Below are 19,536 nucleotides of genomic sequence, written 5' to 3' on the forward strand. Positions count from 1 at the left end.
CCACGCCGCTGCCCTCCCATAAAACACTCACACTGTGTGAGAGTATGGCAGTTCAGTATTACAAAATTGGAGCACAACAGTATTGTAAAATACGAGGCCTTTTGGTCTTACCCTGCGCACGTCCGCACTTAGTTTCACACTCCTGCCTTGTACGGAAGCGGTTTCCGTTTCCGAGGCATCCACCATAATGGAACGCTCGACACACTCCGCCAGAGTTATCGTAGAACCATCGGGTTACTGTGTTCAGGCACGGTCCTGCTTCACTGGGCATGAAGCAGAACTCTGCATAGCAAAAGCACTTCTAAGTAGGTATGTTTTAGTACTGTGTATTCACCATGTGGGACAATAGGTTTACCTATCCTGAATTCTTCTTCATCCTGCTCTGTGGAATCTGGATGACCACATCGTTGCTCACATTCGATATGAGAGCCAAAATTGTTTTCGTTGCCACGGCAGCCTCCATAATAGAAGCGCTTACACCTTCCGTCTTCTGCGTGGAAGTACCAGCGTTCGCGGGGTGGGAATCGGAATCCCCGGCAATAACCCGGCTCTTGTGGCAGGTGGCAGATATTTTTGTCTGCGCCAAGATTCATAAATTGTAAGCAAAGTGAGCCAGCACTTTTACAGGTAAATGTAGCGCTCAAGTACCTGCTTTTGAAACACATGCTCTCTCGCAGCTCTCGGGCATATTACTTTCAGCGGCATGAATCGACACTTTCAACGCTTCAGTTTGTCAGAGAGAAGAGTGTACGAGCTGATAAGCAGTAAATTACTAGTCCATGGTACAAGCACAACTTTGATTTCAACGGAGTGCATCTGCGGTGCTGTATGTGTACGTGACCAGCAACTCCTATTGACTTACCAACACGCGAAGGTACGGGGTCACTCCAAGTGCCATCGTCCTTACATTCCAGGTAATCGGTAATTCCGTTAATTCGATAACCATGATTGCAGTCCACTATCACTACTAGTCCGCGCGGTACGCAGAACGCGAAAAGGCATGAGGCTCAAAGCAGACGACACCAGTGTTCCCGTCGTCTGCGAAGCAATATCTGGTGACTCTGCTTTAGGATATTCTCTGCTGTTTGAAGAGCGCGGAAAGACATCCCGCACATCCCGCAGCTTAATCACAAGATATTCCGTAGCAGACGACAGTACCAATGTTGTCGTCTGCTATGGGAGTCATGCCTTTTCGTGCTCTTCTAACCGTGTGGAATATCCTGCAGCTCAGTCAGAAGATACTCCGTAGCAGACGACATGACCAATGGTGTCGTCTGGTATGCTTCCGCTTTAACTCTCGATATCTCGGCGCCGTGCGAATGTTCAGCATAAGACGCAGCAGAATTTAAGTCCTGTCAGCAGCTTTTTATTTTTCCTTCCACTACTTGTCTGTAGAATATTCTTCAGGAATGACCCTCGTGTGAGTACACGGTTATATCGCATAAAAACACCATGGATTAAATTAAATAGCATCTCGACTTTTCAGGTGAATGGCGGTCGGATTATTTCAGATGGCATCTGGACTAATTCAGATGGCACTTGGACTAAGATGGACGCGAAAACCTGCAGTGACACTAGGAGATCGTGATAAGTTTGATCAACCCGACAACGTAACAAGGTAGAACCTTGTCTAGCGTGACAATTTTGACGACGACGTAGCTGAACTCAGACTAACGTTATGAACGCCAATGGATACCACGCCGTTCACACTTGACATTGAGGATTCAGGTCAGAGCTAACGAAGATGACCACGCGCCTGGAGCACCTGCCTCAGTTCCACCGGCGCGGCCATGGAGATAGGCCACCGTCATCGCCTCTCCCTAGTAGCACAAAACGTTTTGTTAACGTCGAGGAAAGGTCTTGCCACAACCACATTTTCATCTAGGAGACGTCTTCAATCTGATCTACATAACGTCTTCTATCTCCGGATAAGTTGACACTTTCCCGAGTTTTGAAAACGTGTTTCTGGACGTCCTGAAGACACAGTCCACCAAGTCAGACCGTGTTATGCTCACCCTAACAAGAGCAAGCTCCCTTTTTACCCCCTCTGTCGCGGTAGCGTAGGGAGACCAGAGCATGGAGGTGGTCGTATGGCCAACTGTAGGATGGGACAAGTGAAAACTTGGTGGTGGTCTATTCCATTGGAAAAGGAAAACAGACACTATACATTGCTTGTCTTAGAAACTCCCGCGAACTCGATAGTCCTGCTCGCCTCTGAGTCAAAGCTGAGGGTGAGGTGTCTAATTTTACTTCAATTATGCACACAAATAACACTGACGTGGGGAAGTGCTGGGAGTAGTAACTAACCATCAATACAACGTCTTTGTTTGTTACTGCTTTTGGTTTGAGACAGTCAGTATGCCCATCGAAAGTAAACTTACTCAGTGCAGACGAATCGTCATCCTTTGAGATACCTCTTCAACGGAGATGGCGAAGACGTGTTATAAATGGAAAGTCGGTACGCTTTGCAAACGTGAACGGAAGACGTTTACAGGAGGTCTTCCTGTAGGATACGTTTTCAACAGAGATGACGGAGACGTATTATAAACGGAAAATCGGTACGTCTTATAAGCGTACTATAAATTACGGCTTCTAGACGTCGCGTTGACGTCCTGATCGCCTTCTATCCTAATTTAACAAAATAAAGACGTTTTTGCGACGTTTTGTGCTACTAGGGCGTGGCATACCATCATCGCCGGTCGGGACTCATGTAGAGGGACACCACCTCCTCTACATTGGTGACCCTAACATTCCGAGTATGGGCCAGCCTACGTCTTCCCCCACAACGTCCGCCTTCAACCCGCATGCAACCACCGGGGCCCCACAAGCCGGAACCATCCAACACTACGCCCTTCGTCTCCCTGCCTTCTGGCCTAAGAACCCATCTGTCTGGTTCCTCCAGGTGGAGTGCCAGTTTGCTCTGGCACGCATCACCAACCAGCTGACTCAGTTCCTCCACGTCGTCAGCGTTCTGCCTCACGACATCGCGTCCCATATAATCGACGTGTTTTCCGCTCCGCCGCCGAGCAAGCCTTACGATACTGTCAGGAAGGCCATTCTTGACCGTACAACCGCGTCAGAGCGCCAAAGACTGCAGCAGCTGCTTACTGCAGAAGTGTTGGGAGACAGGCGCCCCAGCCCGCTGCTGCGTGACATGCAGAATCTTCTTGGCGAGCGAGCCTCTACGTTCGACCCTGCTCTCCTTAAGGAATTATTCCTACAAGGGTTACCCTCCGGCGTGCAAATGATCCACGCCACGACTGCCCTTCTCCTGTCGACTGACTCGCCGACCGCTCACGTAACCCCCCCTCCACGGTACCGATTAGGACGACCATGCAACGATCCGACCGCTCACAGATCATGCCATCCTCTAACCGACTATCGCATGGCGGCTTCCAGGGACCGCCCTGCACTGTGCACGGACCCCGGCACACTCGCGGCCCGCCGCTTCCTTTGTGCACCTCGACGCTCATTCGTAGCCGGCCGCGACATCAGAGCAAAGTGCTCGGGTAATAAACAATATATAATCGGGTAAATAAACATGTGCTCTCAATTCGTACCCAACCTCAAACTCATACTCATACTAACTGTACTGATTTGGTACAGACGAAGATGTAACTGCATTTGCTGCAAACAACTGAGTTTGCACTTAGGGCAATTTGCGGGGTAAAAACCGGGTGCCAACCTAAAGAGGCAACCTTCAATTCAGGGTGCAAATTGAGGGAAGAAGGGGGTTGAAACCATAAAACTTCAGGCTGTAATATCTGTAAAGCCAAAGCTATTGCTTTAGTGAAATATAATTTTGTAATTTATGTAAACAGCAGAGGCAGATAACACTGCAATTAAAAGAACAGCTTACTACAAACACATCTGTCCAAGCCAAACAAAACATGTGGACACAAAAAGGGTTGATATATGACAGTCGTACCCAAATGTGTAACTACGCTGATGGGTCGTGCAGCCTTGCGGCACTGGGCTTCACAGCCAATCTTCTCATTGAAACGGTTTGCGTTGCCCTGACAACCACTGTAGTCAAATTCGTGACATTCGTCTGTCTCCATGTCGTAGAACCACTGTGTAAAGTGACCTGAACACTGTCCCTTGACTCTTGGTAGCGTGCACAGATCTCCATTATTTTTTTCATTATTTGTCTTATTCTTATATATCATCATATTTTCATTAATTAAAAAGCACACTTCTCAGTCATCTCCAGCTCATGGTGGGATGATTCTGTTTGGCAGTGTCGTACACAAAGGAGGCTAGTATAGCAAAATCAGCTCGGAGGTGAGGTCAGCGCAGAGTAGAGGCATCGCGGGCATACGACACGGTTTCCGTTTCCGAGGCATCCACCATAATGGAACACTCGACGCACTCCGTCAGACTTATCGTAGAACCATCGGGTTACTGTGTTCAGGCACGGTCCCGCTTCACTCGGCATGAAGCAGAACTCTACGTAGCAAAAGCACTTCTAAGTAGGTATGTTTTAGTACTGTGTATTCAATAGGTGACAATGTGTGACAATAGGTTTACCTGTCCTGAATTCTTCTTCAGGCTGCTTTGTGGAATCTGGATGACCACATCGTTGCTCACATTCGATTTGAGAGCCAAAATTGTTTTCGTTGCCACCACAGTCTCCATGATAGAAGCGCCTACACCTTCCGTCTTCTGCGTGGAAGTACCAGCGTTCGCGGAGTTGGAGTAGGAATCCCCGGCAATAACCCGGCTCTTGTGGCAGGTGGCAGATATTTTTGTCTGCGCCAAGATTCATAAATTGTAAGCAAAGTGAGCCAGCACTTTTACAGGTAAATGTAGCGCTCAAGTACCTGCTTTTGAAACACATGCTCTCTCGCAGCTCTCGGGCATATTACTTTCAGCGGCATGAATCGACACTTTCAACGCTTCAGTTTGTCAGAGAGAAGAGTGTACGAGCTGATAAGCAGTGAATTACTAGTCCATGGTACAAGCACAACTTTGATTTCAACGGAGTGCATCTGCGGTGCTGTATGTGTACGTGACAAGCAACTCCTATTGACTTACCAACACACGAAGGTACGGGGTCACTCCAAGTGCCATCGTCCTTACATTCCAGGTAATCGGTAATTCCGTTAATTCGATAACCATGATTACAGTCCACTATCACTACTAGTCCGCGCGGTACGCAGAACGCGAAAAGGCATGAGGCTCAAAGCAGACGACACCAGTGTTCCCGTCGTCTGCGAAGCAATATCTGGTGACTCTGCTTTAGGATATTCCCTGCTGTTTGAAGAGCGCGGAAAGACATCCCGCACATCCCGCAGCTTAATCACAAGATATTCCGTAGCAGACGACAGTACCAATGTTGTCGTCTGCTATGTGAGTCATGCATCTCGTGCTCTTCTGACCGCGTGGAATATCCTGCAGCTCAGTGAGAAGACATTCTGTAGCAGACGACAGCACCAGTGGTGTCGTTTGCTATATGAGCCATTCCTTTTCGCGCTATTCTAACTGCGCGAAATATCCAGCAGTTCAGTCAGAAGATATTATGTAGCAGACGACAGTACCAGTGCTGATGTCGTCTGCTATGGGAGCCATGCCTTTTCGTGCTCTTCTAACCGTGTGGAATATCCTGCAGCTCAGTCAGAAGATACTCCGTAGCAGACGACATGACCAATGATGTCGTCTGGTATGCTTCCGCGTTAACTCTCGATATCTCGGCGCCGTGCGAATGTTCAGCATAAGACGCAGCAGAATTTAAGGCCTGTCAGCAGCTTTTTACTTTTCCTTCCACTACATGTCTGTAGAATATTCTGCAGGAATGACCCTCGTGTGAGTACACGGTTATATCGCTTAAAAACACCATGGATTAATTCGGACGGCACCCGGATTAAATTAAATAGCATCTCGATTTTTTCAGTGAATGGCGGTCGGATTATTTCAGATGGCACCTGGACTAATTCAGATGGCACTTGGACTAAGATGGACGGGAAAACCTGCAGTGACACTAGGAGATCGTGATAAGCTTGATGAACCCGACAACGTAACAAGGTAGAACCTTGTCTAGCGTGAAAATTTTGACGACGACGTAGCTGAACTCAGACTAACGTTATGAACGCCAATGGATACTACGCCGTCCACACTTGACATTGAGGATCCAGGTCAGAGCTGACGAAGATGGCCACGCGCCTGGAGCACCTGCCTCAGTTCCACCGGCGCGGCCATGGAGATAGGCCACCGTCATCGCCTCTCCGCGTGACATACCATCATCGCCGGTCGGGACTCATGTAGAGGGACACCACCTCCTCTACATTGGTGACCCTAACATTCCGAGTATGGACCAGCCTACGTCTTCCCCCACAGCGTCCGCCTTCAACCCGCATGCAACCACCAGGGCCCCACAAGCCGGAACCGTCCAACACTACGCCCATCGTCTCCCGGCCTTCTGGCCTAAGAACCCATCGGTCTGGTTCCTCCAGGTGGAGTGCCAGTTCGCCCTGGCAACCAGCTGACTCAGTTCCGCCACGTCGTCAGCGTTCTGCCTCACGACATCGCGTCCCAGATAATCGACGTGCTTTCCGCTCCGCCGCCGAGCAACCCGTACGATACTGTCAGGAAGGCCATTCTTGACCGCACAACCGCGTCAGAGCGCCAAAGACTGCAGCAGCTGCTTACTACAGAAGAGTTGGGAGACAGGCGCCCTAGCCCGCTGCTGCGTGACATGCAGAATCTTCTTGGCGAGCGAGCCTCTACGTTCGACCGTGCTCTCCTTAAGGAATTATTCCTACAACGGTTACCCTCCGGCGTGCAAATGATCCTCGCCACGACTGCCCTTCTCCTGTCGACTGACTCGCCGACCACTCACGTACCCCCCACCTCCACGGTACCGATTCGGACGACCATGCAACGATCCAACCGCTCACTGGTCATGCCATCCTCTAACCGACTATCGCATGGCGGCTTCCAGGGACCGCCCTGCACTGTGCACGGACCCCGGCACACTCACGGCCCGCCGCTTCCTTTGTGCATCTCGACGCTCATTCGTAGCCAGCCGCGACATCAGAGCAAAGTGCTCGCCTGCCGGTTTCGGCAGTCGCTGCCGCCGACGCCACGGCACGCAATAGCCGGCGTCTCGGCAGTTTTCTCGGCAGTCCTCACGGGCACGCAGCCTCACTTCCTGGGACCCTACGAGCTCTCGCTCCCGCGCCGGTTGCGGCACCCCAGGCCACGACTCTGACGCCCAACGATTCTTCCCTCATCTGTCCCGCTCATCGAGAGCTTCTCGCACCGGGTATTGTGCCGTACCACGAATACGTCCAGTAGTGCACGTCATCCACGGGCGCTCTTGCTCTCTCCCCTCCGGTGTAGACGTAGTTCACCGTTCTTCTTTCTCGCCGCTCCGCGTCTGGGGGGGGGGGCGGGGAGCACTGTAGCGGGCCGTGGACAATGACGAAGATGGCCACTCGCCTGGAGCACCTGCCTCAGTTCCACCGGGGCGGCCATGGAGATAGGGCACCATCACCGCCTCTCCCTGGCATACCATCATCGTCGGGCGGGGCTCATGTAGAGGAAGACTATCGTCCTCTACAGAGCAGTTTACTAGGCATAGAGTTATGCCCCTGTCACACGGGCATTTCGATCCTTCTCGAATCCGATCTGCATCGAACTTCCCGAGCACGCTCGAGTTTTGACGCTGCACGCGGCCACTTTCAATGCGCATTGAATGGTTGACTTGTGCAAATGAATAAACGGGACTCATTAATTTCGCGTTTCCTGTATAACAGCGATATTACTGGTAATTTATCGTATACCGATGTAAGCATCATTTGCGCGCATGTCCGTCTTAAGTTATGACAGTTCACCGGGGTCGAGGATGCAAATGGCGGCCGTCGAGCCGTCTTGAAATTCTCAATCCTGTTATGGGAACTGTCTTGAGTCAAGCAGGATCAAAGTTCGATCCTGCTTGGAAGCGGCCGTGTAGCACCATCCGATCTGCATTGGGTTCAAGCAGGTTCGGCCGAGCAGGATCGAAAATGCCCGTGTGACAGGGGTATTAATATAGGAAGACTCTAGAGAACGTACTTGGCATCAATGGAACGTCAATGGGATTCTCCTATCCCCGAGCGTGACCGCCCGGGCGCAGCCATCCGTTGGTCATGGACAGTGTTAGTGGACGAATTTCAGCTCCCTAACTACAGCGGAGTTGCTCCGTTTGTTGCCAGCACTGTGCAGTCACGTGGGATGACAAACTGGGGAACGAGCTGATGGAGGCAACGGCGTCCACCGTTGGAAGCGAGGCGGCCAGGCCAGCCGTGTAATTGCGTTGAGAACGCACGAATCTTCGGGATACGTGCAGAATTGAGTAGTGCTATCGGAATCACAAGGTAAACGTTGCCATATCAAACGTGAATCATATCGTGTCTATGAGATTACCTGCGACACCGCCAACCATTTGCTTTCCACCGACACGGATGAAGATGTTTACCGCCTATGACGTGTTGAAGTGGCGTTTGTATGCTTTGCGAGCGAAATCAATAAATCGTTACCCATCGTAACAAATATAGTCATGTATTTCCGAAGGCAACAGAATTCCAAAGATGAATACACACAGTAAACCGCCATTTTCATGCTGCTCTGCAAACCAACGAAAACCGGAAATGGCAAAAACGAAACCACCCGCCATTCCATGCTCTGGTCTGTCGAGTTTCGTGATAATAAAGTGGTGAACGAACGGCAGCACACAAGCAAGTGATGTAGTCGGAAAATATGCACTGCTTATTTGCTTAACGCGTTCATATGAGATACGCACATAGTACGCGGAATTTAGATAGCAAGTGATGAATTTTGGAAAAGGAGCGCGTCAAATTTAGCGGAATGAAGCAGCCAACGGAAGCCAACCCCTTCCATGACTCTTTTGAGCGAGTCCGACCCCCCTGTTACTAGGATAGTTTGGCCATTGGGAGGAGCCTGTTTTGAAGCGCGTCATGTGACGTCGCACGACAGGCGGCGCCACGAGGCGGCGACTGGATTTCACGCTGATCAGAGCCGTATATTAAAAGGAAGTCTGGCCATTAATGGGTCATGCCTATACCTGAAGCTCCACCCACTTTTTCAGCTTTCCGACCAATGGAATCTTGAAATATGAGGCGCTATCAATCAACCTATCCTCACTATTTCTCCCCGTATCCAACATGGGCAGCGCCATTTTACGTGGCAAGTGGGTTGTATGGGATTGAAATGGATACTGCTCGCAATCTGCAGAACTAGTGCATTTTTTGTGCAAGTTTGATGAAAGCCACCTAGGGAGCGCAAGGCACGTCAGTAGTTGTCGTCTGCTTCCGTCGTTGCACTATTGCCGGCAGAACTACCTGCTGGGACACGTTCTGTCATCGGTATGATTTTCAAAGAAATTTACGCGAATAGTTGGAATATAAAAGGCAAGAATGTTTATATCCATGAAATCCATCAAATAAATATAAGATTGCAGAGCACAGTCCCGTTTTTGTTATGATTTCGCTGTGATCGCCGCGAACGCCGTGTTCACTAGGCCTATCATCGGCGATAAATCGTATTACTTTCGGTTAGATATCGATGGATGAGCGTAAGCTCAAACCGATTTCCGAGAAACGTATGTGAGCATGTACATTTGCAGCGTAAAATCAGAGCTGTCTGTCAAACTTTTTGTCACTAAATCCCCGCTTCACCACTATTTGTTTTCGTCGCCATTTTGGGTGGCAGTAAGGTGTCATGGCGACTTCCTTGGTAAAAAGCAACCCAATCAGAGGAGCGAAACTGTGATTGACAGGTCCAGCTTCTTTTTGTGACTCCTCCCAATGGCCAGACTCCCTTTAATATGCCGTCAGAAGCACTGTAAGCAAGGAAATGACAACCCTTATTTGCACTGCCGAGATTCGTAAATTAATATTTTCTTCGTTCCCGCTTCGTCCTATCCAACCAACCTGCAAGGGCCTGCCGTTCGGAGCCCTTCCCCGCGAGGGCGCCCTGGGCGGCTTTCCCTCTCGCAGCCCCGTTGCTACGGCTCTGACTGTACCTATAAGGGAAGCGCCTCAGGACGGGAACCGCGGATATTTTGGAGACAGACTGTTCTTCTTCTGGACAACGTCCTCAGCATTGGTATTGTATTTAAAGGGTTAGGGATGACGTGTTAATGGTTCATGCGAATTCTTGGTCAACAGCACGGGGGAATGAAATGTCCATTCAGTGTCCACAACTTTCTTAAAGTTATGAACTCTATAGAGTTATTACTTATTACCTAGTCATTGGGTACTTAGTTATTACTTTATAGAGTTGTATATTATTTATGAACTTTATGTAGGATGTGGAGAGGATTACGCGAGTGAATGCATCTTTGCACCAGACCGGTTACAGATATGTTTAGAATAAACTGCACAGAACGACGGGACGAAACCGGACGACAGGCAGGAATGGGCGTACATTCCGAAGGAAACAACGCTACTGGTTATGTGCTTTCTTTTTTCGTTTTATGGCTGTCGTCCCGCTTCGTCCCGTTGTTTGTGCAGTTCATTTCGCATTTTTGTAGCGCAGACCGCTATTCCGTCGTCGTAAAATTTACAAGGAAGAGTGTGTCACTTACATGCTGCGTCCCTCTGTAGTGTCAGCAGCACTAACCACGCCAGAGCCGCTGTCTCTATAAAGCAGGAAATCATAGGAATGTCAGTCGCAATATGCGTAGTCGCGTAAAGTACTGCAACGCAAGCTTCCTAAGCCGAGAAAGTAGTTCTTACCTAGATTCATCGCGCTAGATTCATACAAGACACCGCAGTAGTATAGGGTGCTCCTCCAGTAATGTCCAGTTGGTACTGACCGCTGGTACTACGCGATATTTGCTAGCGCTCGCGTTGTATTTCTCCCGCATTGCACATCACATGGTTATCGCATCATATTACAGAAGTGGCTGTCCGAAAATGCATGCGACATTCAACAAGGTCACTCCGAATCAGATAGAGGCATGACAAACATCCCGTAACTGCTGCTGGCAACTGCTGTCGCTGGCAATAATTGCACCAGACAGCGCCCTGAGAACTGCCTGTCAGTATTAAAATTAAATACTCTGAATCTACATGGCGTTTTTAAATTCGTTACAGAATTTTTATACAGAAAAACTGGCAGAGCAAAATAGATGCCGTTGTTGCAGTAGAGTTATATGGGCAGGCGAACATTCTTTCCAAGAAAGTGCCCAAAATTCATTAATTAGCTCTTTAATTAGGGGATTTCGCGCGAAAGTGAGATAACAGAACGTGAGATATTCCTCATTGAAAGGCGTTCCATGTCTAAAAACCCTTATGCGCGCTAGTATGTTGAAATATCAGTAGCTGAATTTTGCTGTGCAAATGAGCCGAAACAAGAACTATACGAATTTTTCGAGCGCAGAAAGAGCAACGGCAATCCTCGTGAGAGGGCCACGTGCTTTTGAGCGATGGAGCTGATGGGTGAAGGCGCTAATATGTTGGCCAGATGGACAGCTTTCCAACCCAGATAAGGGGAATATCTCGTCGTTTCTGAGATCAGACAGTGCATAATTTTTTATTCGGCTGATTTGCATAGCGATTCAGCGATGGATATTTCAACACACATGCGCGTGTAAGGGTTTTTAAAACGTGGAATGGGTTTCAACGAGGAATAACTCACGTTCTGCTATCTGGATTTTGCGCTAATAAAAAGTTCCATAATGAATTTTAGGTAATTAGTGATGTTGTAGTTGCAGACTTTCGTGGAGGGAATGTACGCCTGGCCACGGAAATACACGACAAAAAATAAGAACGAAATGACGGTGTATCTTATCAGAGGCACACTTTAGTAACATATATTTTTTTCTCTTCTCTGTACTACTTGGCGTTGTCGAGCGAGTGGTAAATCAGGCGGAAGGAAGTGAGAGACGACCACTGTGTAGAAGAAGAGAACAGTTTAATGTCATACTATGGTGAGCTGGAAGTCTTCTTCCTTCTTCTTCCTTCTTCTTCCTTCTAGCTCACCATAGTCACACTAACGAGAGCCAGGCGCCTCGGGTACGTTGCGAGGCTTCATCTTCGTCTTCTGGCCACACCTTCCCCTTTCAGTATATACATTTATTTACAGTCCTCGCAGCTGAAGCGTTCGGGCTTCCTTACTATTGGCCTCGACAGAGTTTGCACCACCGAGGAGCAATGCACTATACAGGGGGGCCGTTGATGCTAGAGTGTCTTGAGACGTCGTTTGCGATTCTGGAAAAAACTTCTTGCAGGTGCTGTCATGTCTGCCTCTGGAGATCAGCCCCAGTGCGTACTATATATGACCTGGGCTTGCGGCACTCTCGTGGCGTGAGTGGTAACGCCTGCTAAGATGGGTATGTACGTGTTTTCCGTGAACTGTACTATCCTGTGTCGTGCACTGTAGCACGCAGCTTGTGCTCTTTGTCCTCGCTTATATCTGCGCCGCTACCTGCGGAAATCTGACCATTTGGGTACGGTGGCTTCGGTGCTACGGGAACGTTGCATTTGAGACGGATCGCCATCAGCAGTTTTGCCAGGGAGTAGCCACAGGTCCCTGGAGTGGCTCGATGAACCTGAAGAAAGACGTGTCATTACTAGTTTAGGCTGCCAAGGGGACGTCGGACAAAGTAGGAGACACGACAACAGAAACAGCTTTTTTTTTCTTTCCTTCGTGTGTGGGAAGGGGTGGGATCCATCACCCCACATAGTGTCCGGACGTCCTCTGGCACAAAAACGCGGTCCAAGGCGAAAGCGTATGTTCGGGCACGACAAAGTGCACGAGTACAAAGACCACGAGTCGTGTCTCCTACTTTGTCCGACGTCCCCATTGGCAGCCTAAACTAGTAATGTCACACCAACTACCCCAACTTTGCACTTTGAAAGACGTGTATATGCTGGATCTTCGTCAGCGGTGCTTTTGTTGTTTCTACCACCCGCTCGAGCTGTTCATTGCTCTGCGGGAAGTAAGGGTTGGAGGTTACGTGCACAATGTCGTTGTCCCACAGGAACTGGTTAAATTCTGAAGAAGCGAATTGAGGTCCACTGTCTGACCACAGTGTGTCAGGAATGACGAAACGAGCGAACATTCGACGCAGCTGTCACGTCTGCTGTTGTCGTCCTGTAGAGTCTGTACAACTAGAAGAACTGGGAGAAGTAATCAACACCTACCAGATAGTCAGTTCTTGCTGCTGGTGTAGAAGAGGTTCACGCCAATCATTTGACACGGTCGAACGGGCAGAAGTGTTTGCAAGAGAGGTATGACACATGGTCTTCTCTGGTATTGGGAGGTAGGACATCTTTGTAGACAGGTAGAAATCCAGCGAACTGCTATGGAAGTATAAAGGGAATTGCCACAGGACGAGAGCCGCCGATATTTCGAGCAGCGACTGTTCTTGTTCTGGGCACTGTCTTCATCATGGCTTGGTATTTAAAGGGTTAAGTGTGACGTGTTAAAAGTCCATGCGAATTGTGGGTAAACAGCCAAGGGGGAAAGAAAGGGTCCGTTCAAGCTTTTACGGCCGAAGTAAATGGCTGCAAAAATATTTTCTCACCCTTATCAAAAAGTACCTTCTCAATTTTTTTATATGATTTAGTAGAGATATTGATCTGTCATCTCCATCTATTCGGATTGTTCTCGGCCGACCGCTTCATTTTCAAAAACGGCGTTGAAAACGGCCAACTTTACCAAAAGTACGGCATTTGGGATTAAATGGGGCAAAGAGTATTGTGTGGTCGGCCTTCAAAACATGCGATTTTGAAGTATGGAGGTACAGAACACGCTGAATGTATTTGTCCCTTCCAGCTTGTGCGAAAAGTGCCCTTAGCAAGGCGCAAAGTTGTAAGAAATAGCGCCAAAAAGCAGCCCTGTTTCGCTGTCCGAAAATGAAACAACGAGGGAAGAACTTGATATTGGCAGAATGTTAGGGCCACGTTCTTTCATTCTACGTCACTAAAGTCCACCTAGACTCAAAACCCTGCTCAGTAGGTAACTTTTTTCGTGGCTTGGTTTTCGCAATTCTGACGAACTTTGACCCCGCCTAAATCGACAACAGTTCAACATTGTCCAGTAAAACTCTGGAAAATGTCTTTATTTGCGATAAGGAGTCCATGATAATTTTTGGAAGCAAAACTGAGGGGGGTCGAGCACAACCTTTGGGTGATTTGACGTGGGATGACCCAGCTGGAGACGTGCGGAACGCACTAAGGATAAGCCTGAGCCCTTGGTGATGTACAACTTCAATACGGATTGGCGGCCTGAGCCATAGACGATAGAGCCATAATCTATCTTGGAGGGAATGCAGGAAGTGTATACACGGCGAAGTGTCTCCTGGTCTGCACCCCAAGGTCTGTGAGAGAGGATTTTCAGTAGATTCAATTACTTAATACATTTTGCCTTCAGGTTTTGAATATGGGGCTTGAAAGTAAGCTTTGAATCGAACGTGATGCCAAGAAACTTGCATTCGGATTTTACAAGGATATCCTGTTTATTAAGTTGCAGCTTAGGAGAGAGAAACATTCCTTTGATTCTCGAGAAATGAACACACATTGTTTTTTCAGTAGAGAATTTAAACCCGTTATGTGAGGACCATTTTGCCATCTTATTTATACAGAGTTGCACCTGTCGTTCACATCTGGGTAAACAAACTGTGAATTTACCCTTTGATGTTTTTTTTTTAAGCCACCACTAGCCAAGTTGTTTTAATATGAGCATTTCAATTTTTAACTGGGTTCATCACAATACCTTGTTGTTTGGCGCATTATAGCCCTAGTAGCTTTTGCGCCAAAAAAATCCAAATCATCATCATCATCATCACATCTGGGTAAGTTCGCAGAACAACAAGATATCTGGATGTCATCCACATACAGAGAAAATGATATAGAGGGTGGGATGACACTGGCTATAGCGTTGATTTTGATAAGGAATAACGTGACGCTGAGAACAGATCCCTGCGGGACACCATTCTCCTGCTCAAACAAATGGGATAAGGTTGCTCCCAGCTGAACTCTAAATGTTCTGTGTTGAAGGAAGTCAGCAATACATTTCAAAAGACGACCCCGTATACCGAACGAATGGAGATCCTGTAGGATACCGTATCGCCACGCAGTGTCATATGCTTTTTCCAATTCGAAGAAAACTGACAAGCAGTGTTGCCTCCTGACAAAAGCTTCACGAATGGTTGTTTCTAGACGAACGAGGTGATCCATTGTGGAGCACCCCGTTCGAAAACCACACTGAAATTCTGATAGACACTTATTCATTTCAAGAAAATGAACCAAGCGGTTATTCACCATTCGCTCAAAAGTTTTGCCTATGCAGCTTGTGAGAGCGATGGGACGATAACTGGCAGGACAAGAGGCTTCTTTCCCTGGTTTCAGGAGGGGGATTATGGTGGGAATTTTCCACGCAGAGGGTAGTGTCCCCTGTATCCATACATGGTTGAAGGACTGAAGTAAACATTTTTTTTATATGTCAGACAGGTTTTCAAGCATTGAATATGTAATACGGTCTGGGCCTGGAGTAGTCGCTTTTGCTGACACTAAGGAGCGTGACAATTCTACCATGGTGAAGGGCTGGTTATATCCAAAACCGTCTCCACCATTTACTGGAATATTTTGTTTTTCAGCCCTTTGTTTAATTTTACTGAATTCACTGCTATAATGGGAGGAACTGGAAATGCTTTGGAAGTGTTCCCCGAGTGCATTAGCCTGTTCGTCTAGGCTTTCGCATACATGACCGTTAACTTCTAAAAGAGGGACTGAATGACTGATATGCTCCCCTCTGTTTACGAAGTCTGTCCCATACGATTTTGGACGGGGTATTACAAGATAGAGAAGATACAAAAGTTCGCCAAGAGGATCGTTTAGCCTGTTTTCGTGTCCACCTGGCCTTTGCTCTTGCCTTTTTGAAAAATAAAAGATTTTCGGAGGTGGGGTATCTCCGAAATGTACCCCATGCACGATTTTGAAGTTTCCGAGTTTCCTCGCATTCATTGATTCCACCAGGGTTTAGGTCGCTTTTGGAAGCGACCAGCAGTCTGGGGAATGGATTCTGTTGCTGCATCAAGTATGATGTTTCTGATAAAACAACTAGCTTCTTCTATCGTTACGCTATCAATAGGAATTAAAGACAGGTCACTTCTTTCTGAAATGAAATCTGCTTCCAGTCGGCTAGATGGAGTTTCCATCTAAGGGGGCGTGTTGTCAGAGGGTTCACTGGCGTAAGATATTTTAACACCACTGGGAAGTGGTCACTCCCAAGCTGGTTTTCTTCTACAGTCCATTCTATCTCTTGAAACAAGGATGGACTGCAAAAGGACAAGTCTAAGGCTGAGAGAGACTGACTTGAAGAATGTGTGTATGCAGGTGTCCCTGTGTTCAAAAGACAGATGGATGATGATAATAAAAATTTCTCTAACATTTTCCCTCGTGTGTCAGTTCGTGTGCTGCCCCAAAGTGGATTGTGAGCATTAAAGTCACCTAGAAGTATAAAGGGACTAGGAAGTTGGCTGCACAAGTTTTCTAATTCTTTTTGTGTAATTGTGCCGGATGGTGGCAAATAGGCTGAGCAGATGGTGACTATCCTGTCTAGACACGTCTGCACAGCTACAGCTTCCAAATCTGTAACTAGATGTACCGCTTTGGTTGGGAGAGATCCTCGCGTGACGATCGCAACACCACCACATGCTCGGGTGGCGTCGGTTCGATCTCTTCTAAAGATATTGTGTTTACGCAGTGGATTCTGTGGTTGTGTGTTCAGATATGTTTCTTGAAGACAAAACCATGATGTGTTATACTTTTCGAAAAGATCGTTGACATCATCTAAATTTGAGAGTAAGCCACGGCAATTCCATTGCAGCATCGTGTGCTGCATAATGATTGCAGTACGAAGAAAAACGTGCGTGAGGAACTTTGCCCGACTAGGAAGGGCTTCCATTATTTATTTTTTGTTGGGGGTGTAACCCGCGGCCTTCTGGGTTTTTTTTTCCGCGCAGCTGCAAGCTCCTTGTCAGGAATGTCAGGGAGTGACCCACTCCCAGACAGACTAGATCTGGGCTGCGTCTACTAAAAAAGCGCCGACAGCACCGGTAGGGGGCAGCGCTAGCGACAGCAGGCACTGGTTTAGTAGACAAGCTCGCTGGTTTTGCTGAAAATGGCGGCCAACGAGCAGACGACGAGATCCCCGATGGTACCGCGCAGTCGATTACTGGATGTTTTTATTTCCGAAGCCTCCGAGACAGATCAAGAGCGTTGTATAACTGGCGCGCTTTCCGTCCTTACTACAAAAAAGCAAACAGACAAGAATCCGAGGCCATGCACTAGAGCGGCCTTCAGGTTAGTCTCGCCGAAAGCGTATCTCGGTTCAAACCCTACCGCTTCCATACCGATTTTAGAATGTCACCAACATCGTTTGAGGTTAGTTCATGTATCCACGACCCGTATAGACTGCATGTTGGCGTCGGGTAGCCACTGTGACAGTGATTAGCCCAGCAGTCGATGTGGACGCCATGTTCGAACTACGCAGCGGGTGATGTCGTCTGCTATCGTGACGTCACACAGCCAGCAGCAGCGCGCTCAGCGGCTCCCGACCTGCTGCCTGCGCTGGCCAGCGGGAGCAGCGGCGCTGCGACAGCAAGTTGTCTACGAAACGAGCGCGCTGCCCTAGTAGACGGAAACTTGCCATCCGCTGACAGCGCTGGCAGCGGCGCTGCCTTAGTAGACGCAGCCCTGTTCTTTTTGGGGGTTTGGGAGCTCGTGCTCGCAAAAGAGCGCTCAGAGCTCGTCTCGTCCTCGCAATCCATGGATGACACCTCCGTGGACTGTGAGGACAGAAGTGGCGTCGGTGTTAGGGTCGATTCATACGGTGCAACTTTTTGCTGCAACTCTCTTCCCGCTACAGTTGCGCGCAACCAAAGTTGCACCAAAAAGGTCCCTTTCATACGGCGAGCAACTCTGAATGCCATAGTTGTCACTGAGTTCGCCAGATGGCGCGAAAAAACGTCATTGTCATTATAATCGTCCAATCCCACTGCGACTTCCGCTCGTTACGACTTCAATCCGTTGCGAGTTTGATAATTTTGCATTATTTCCACTGGTCAGTGATAATTTCATCGTCTCGCGTACTGCCGCTGCAATAACTGCCACATGGAAGTCTTCCTGATTGGTCGCGCTTGCAAGGCGGAGCCGTGTGATCTGCAGCTAGAGTTGCAGGAGAACGCCTGCAACTGTTCAACTCCTGCAACTCGAGTTGCGCAACCAGAGCTTCGCGTTCACACGGTGCAACTTGGTGGTGCAACCTGGTTGCGCGCAACTAAAGTTGCATCGTGTGAATCGACCCTTAGTGACGCCATTGGAGTTTCGGGGACTGGAGGTGGATATGCACAAAGGCGCCGACTGCGGGGGGGGGGGGGGGGGGGCGTCCCCCGGGAAGTCCCGCTAAGAGACTGACCCCAACCTTTGGGGCTCGGAGCGCCCAGGTCAAAAGAGCGAAGAGGCACCAACCCCAAAACTGCATCTTGCGTGTAAAATATGTATCCGCACACCATACTCATTATCACAGTAGAAGGTGAGGCGAAGAAACACCGAGGATGACACAGCACATTGCCTGAATTTCGCCCAAAGCAATCAGATCAATGAAACGAAAGCAGTCGAAAAGGTACCTGCAGCTGCCAGTGAGGTGGAACGGTTGAATCTTCGGCACGCATATCCGTTGGGAGCGGGTTCAACTCCCGCTGGTCCATTTCATTGACCATATTCATAATATTGCGCGCATTTCGGGTCAAACACCGAGGATTCAATGCATTTTGTTTCTTTTGTACTCAGTTTTCACAGGCGTAATGCCTTCAGTTGTGCACATGTTCACTGTTTACGTTCTCTCTGTTTTTCTTTTTTTCTGTTCTTCCTTCCTCTCATTTCTATACCAGTTCTGCATACATCATAAGATCCCGCCAGAGTGTGTGATTCTTCAGCTTTAGTTTTGTGTTCTCCATTTTTCTTTTCCTTTTCTTTCCTTCTTTGTGTTTTCTTTTGCTTTCTTTTTTCTTTGCCTTTTTTGCTTTCCCCTTTTCACATTTGTTGAATAACACGCCGACATCCATCTGGCTTACCTTTCTTTCTTTTCTTAATAAACATATCCCTCCCCCCCTACCTCCGCTAGAGTACTTATATCGCGGTGCGCCCTTGCCCCCCCCCCCCCCCCCCCGGGAAAATGAAAGCTCTCCGCCTCTGGATGTGCACCTCGTTGACCTTTATTTGTGGTTGCCTCTGTCAGTAGTGATTGCTCGGTCTGTGTGTACTGCGTTACTAGTTTTACTTTCTGTTTTACAGCTGTGGCAAAAGATTTTTCGAAAAAGATGGGAGCTACTTTTTTTCCTTGCTTCTGGGTAACTGATGTTCTGTGTAACCTTAACGTGCAGGACTTCTTTTTCATATTTCCACTTTGTACAGGACCTCGAGTAGGATGGGTGGTTGGAAGAACAGTTGACACAGCAGTCTGGCCTTTTGCATTCTTTAGTCTCATGGCCAGACTTTCCATATCGTGCACAACAGGCAGAGC

At 48.4% G+C, this 19,536-nt stretch overlaps 1 protein-coding gene across 1 annotated transcript in view; it reads right to left on the minus strand.

Annotated features, from left to right (window-relative positions):
- Positions 1-10,816, minus strand: part of LOC135397053 (complement factor B-like) — a 62,529-nt gene extending 51,713 nt beyond the window's left edge. Inside the window, exons 1-5 of the mRNA XM_064628383.1 lie at positions 10,740-10,816; positions 10,589-10,642; positions 4,531-4,752; positions 356-577; positions 112-282 (exon numbers count right to left, since the gene is read on the minus strand). Of these exons, the coding sequence (XP_064484453.1) occupies positions 112-282; positions 356-577; positions 4,531-4,752; positions 10,589-10,642; positions 10,740-10,749 (679 nt within the window). The 5' untranslated portion in view covers positions 10,750-10,816. The remainder of the gene's footprint in view (positions 1-111; positions 283-355; positions 578-4,530; positions 4,753-10,588; positions 10,643-10,739) is intronic.
- Positions 10,817-19,536: the final 8,720 nt, after the last annotated feature.

This window comes from Ornithodoros turicata, chromosome 6 (genome assembly GCF_037126465.1).
Source record: "Ornithodoros turicata isolate Travis chromosome 6, ASM3712646v1, whole genome shotgun sequence".
NCBI classification, from domain to species: domain Eukaryota; kingdom Metazoa; phylum Arthropoda; class Arachnida; order Ixodida; family Argasidae; genus Ornithodoros; species Ornithodoros turicata.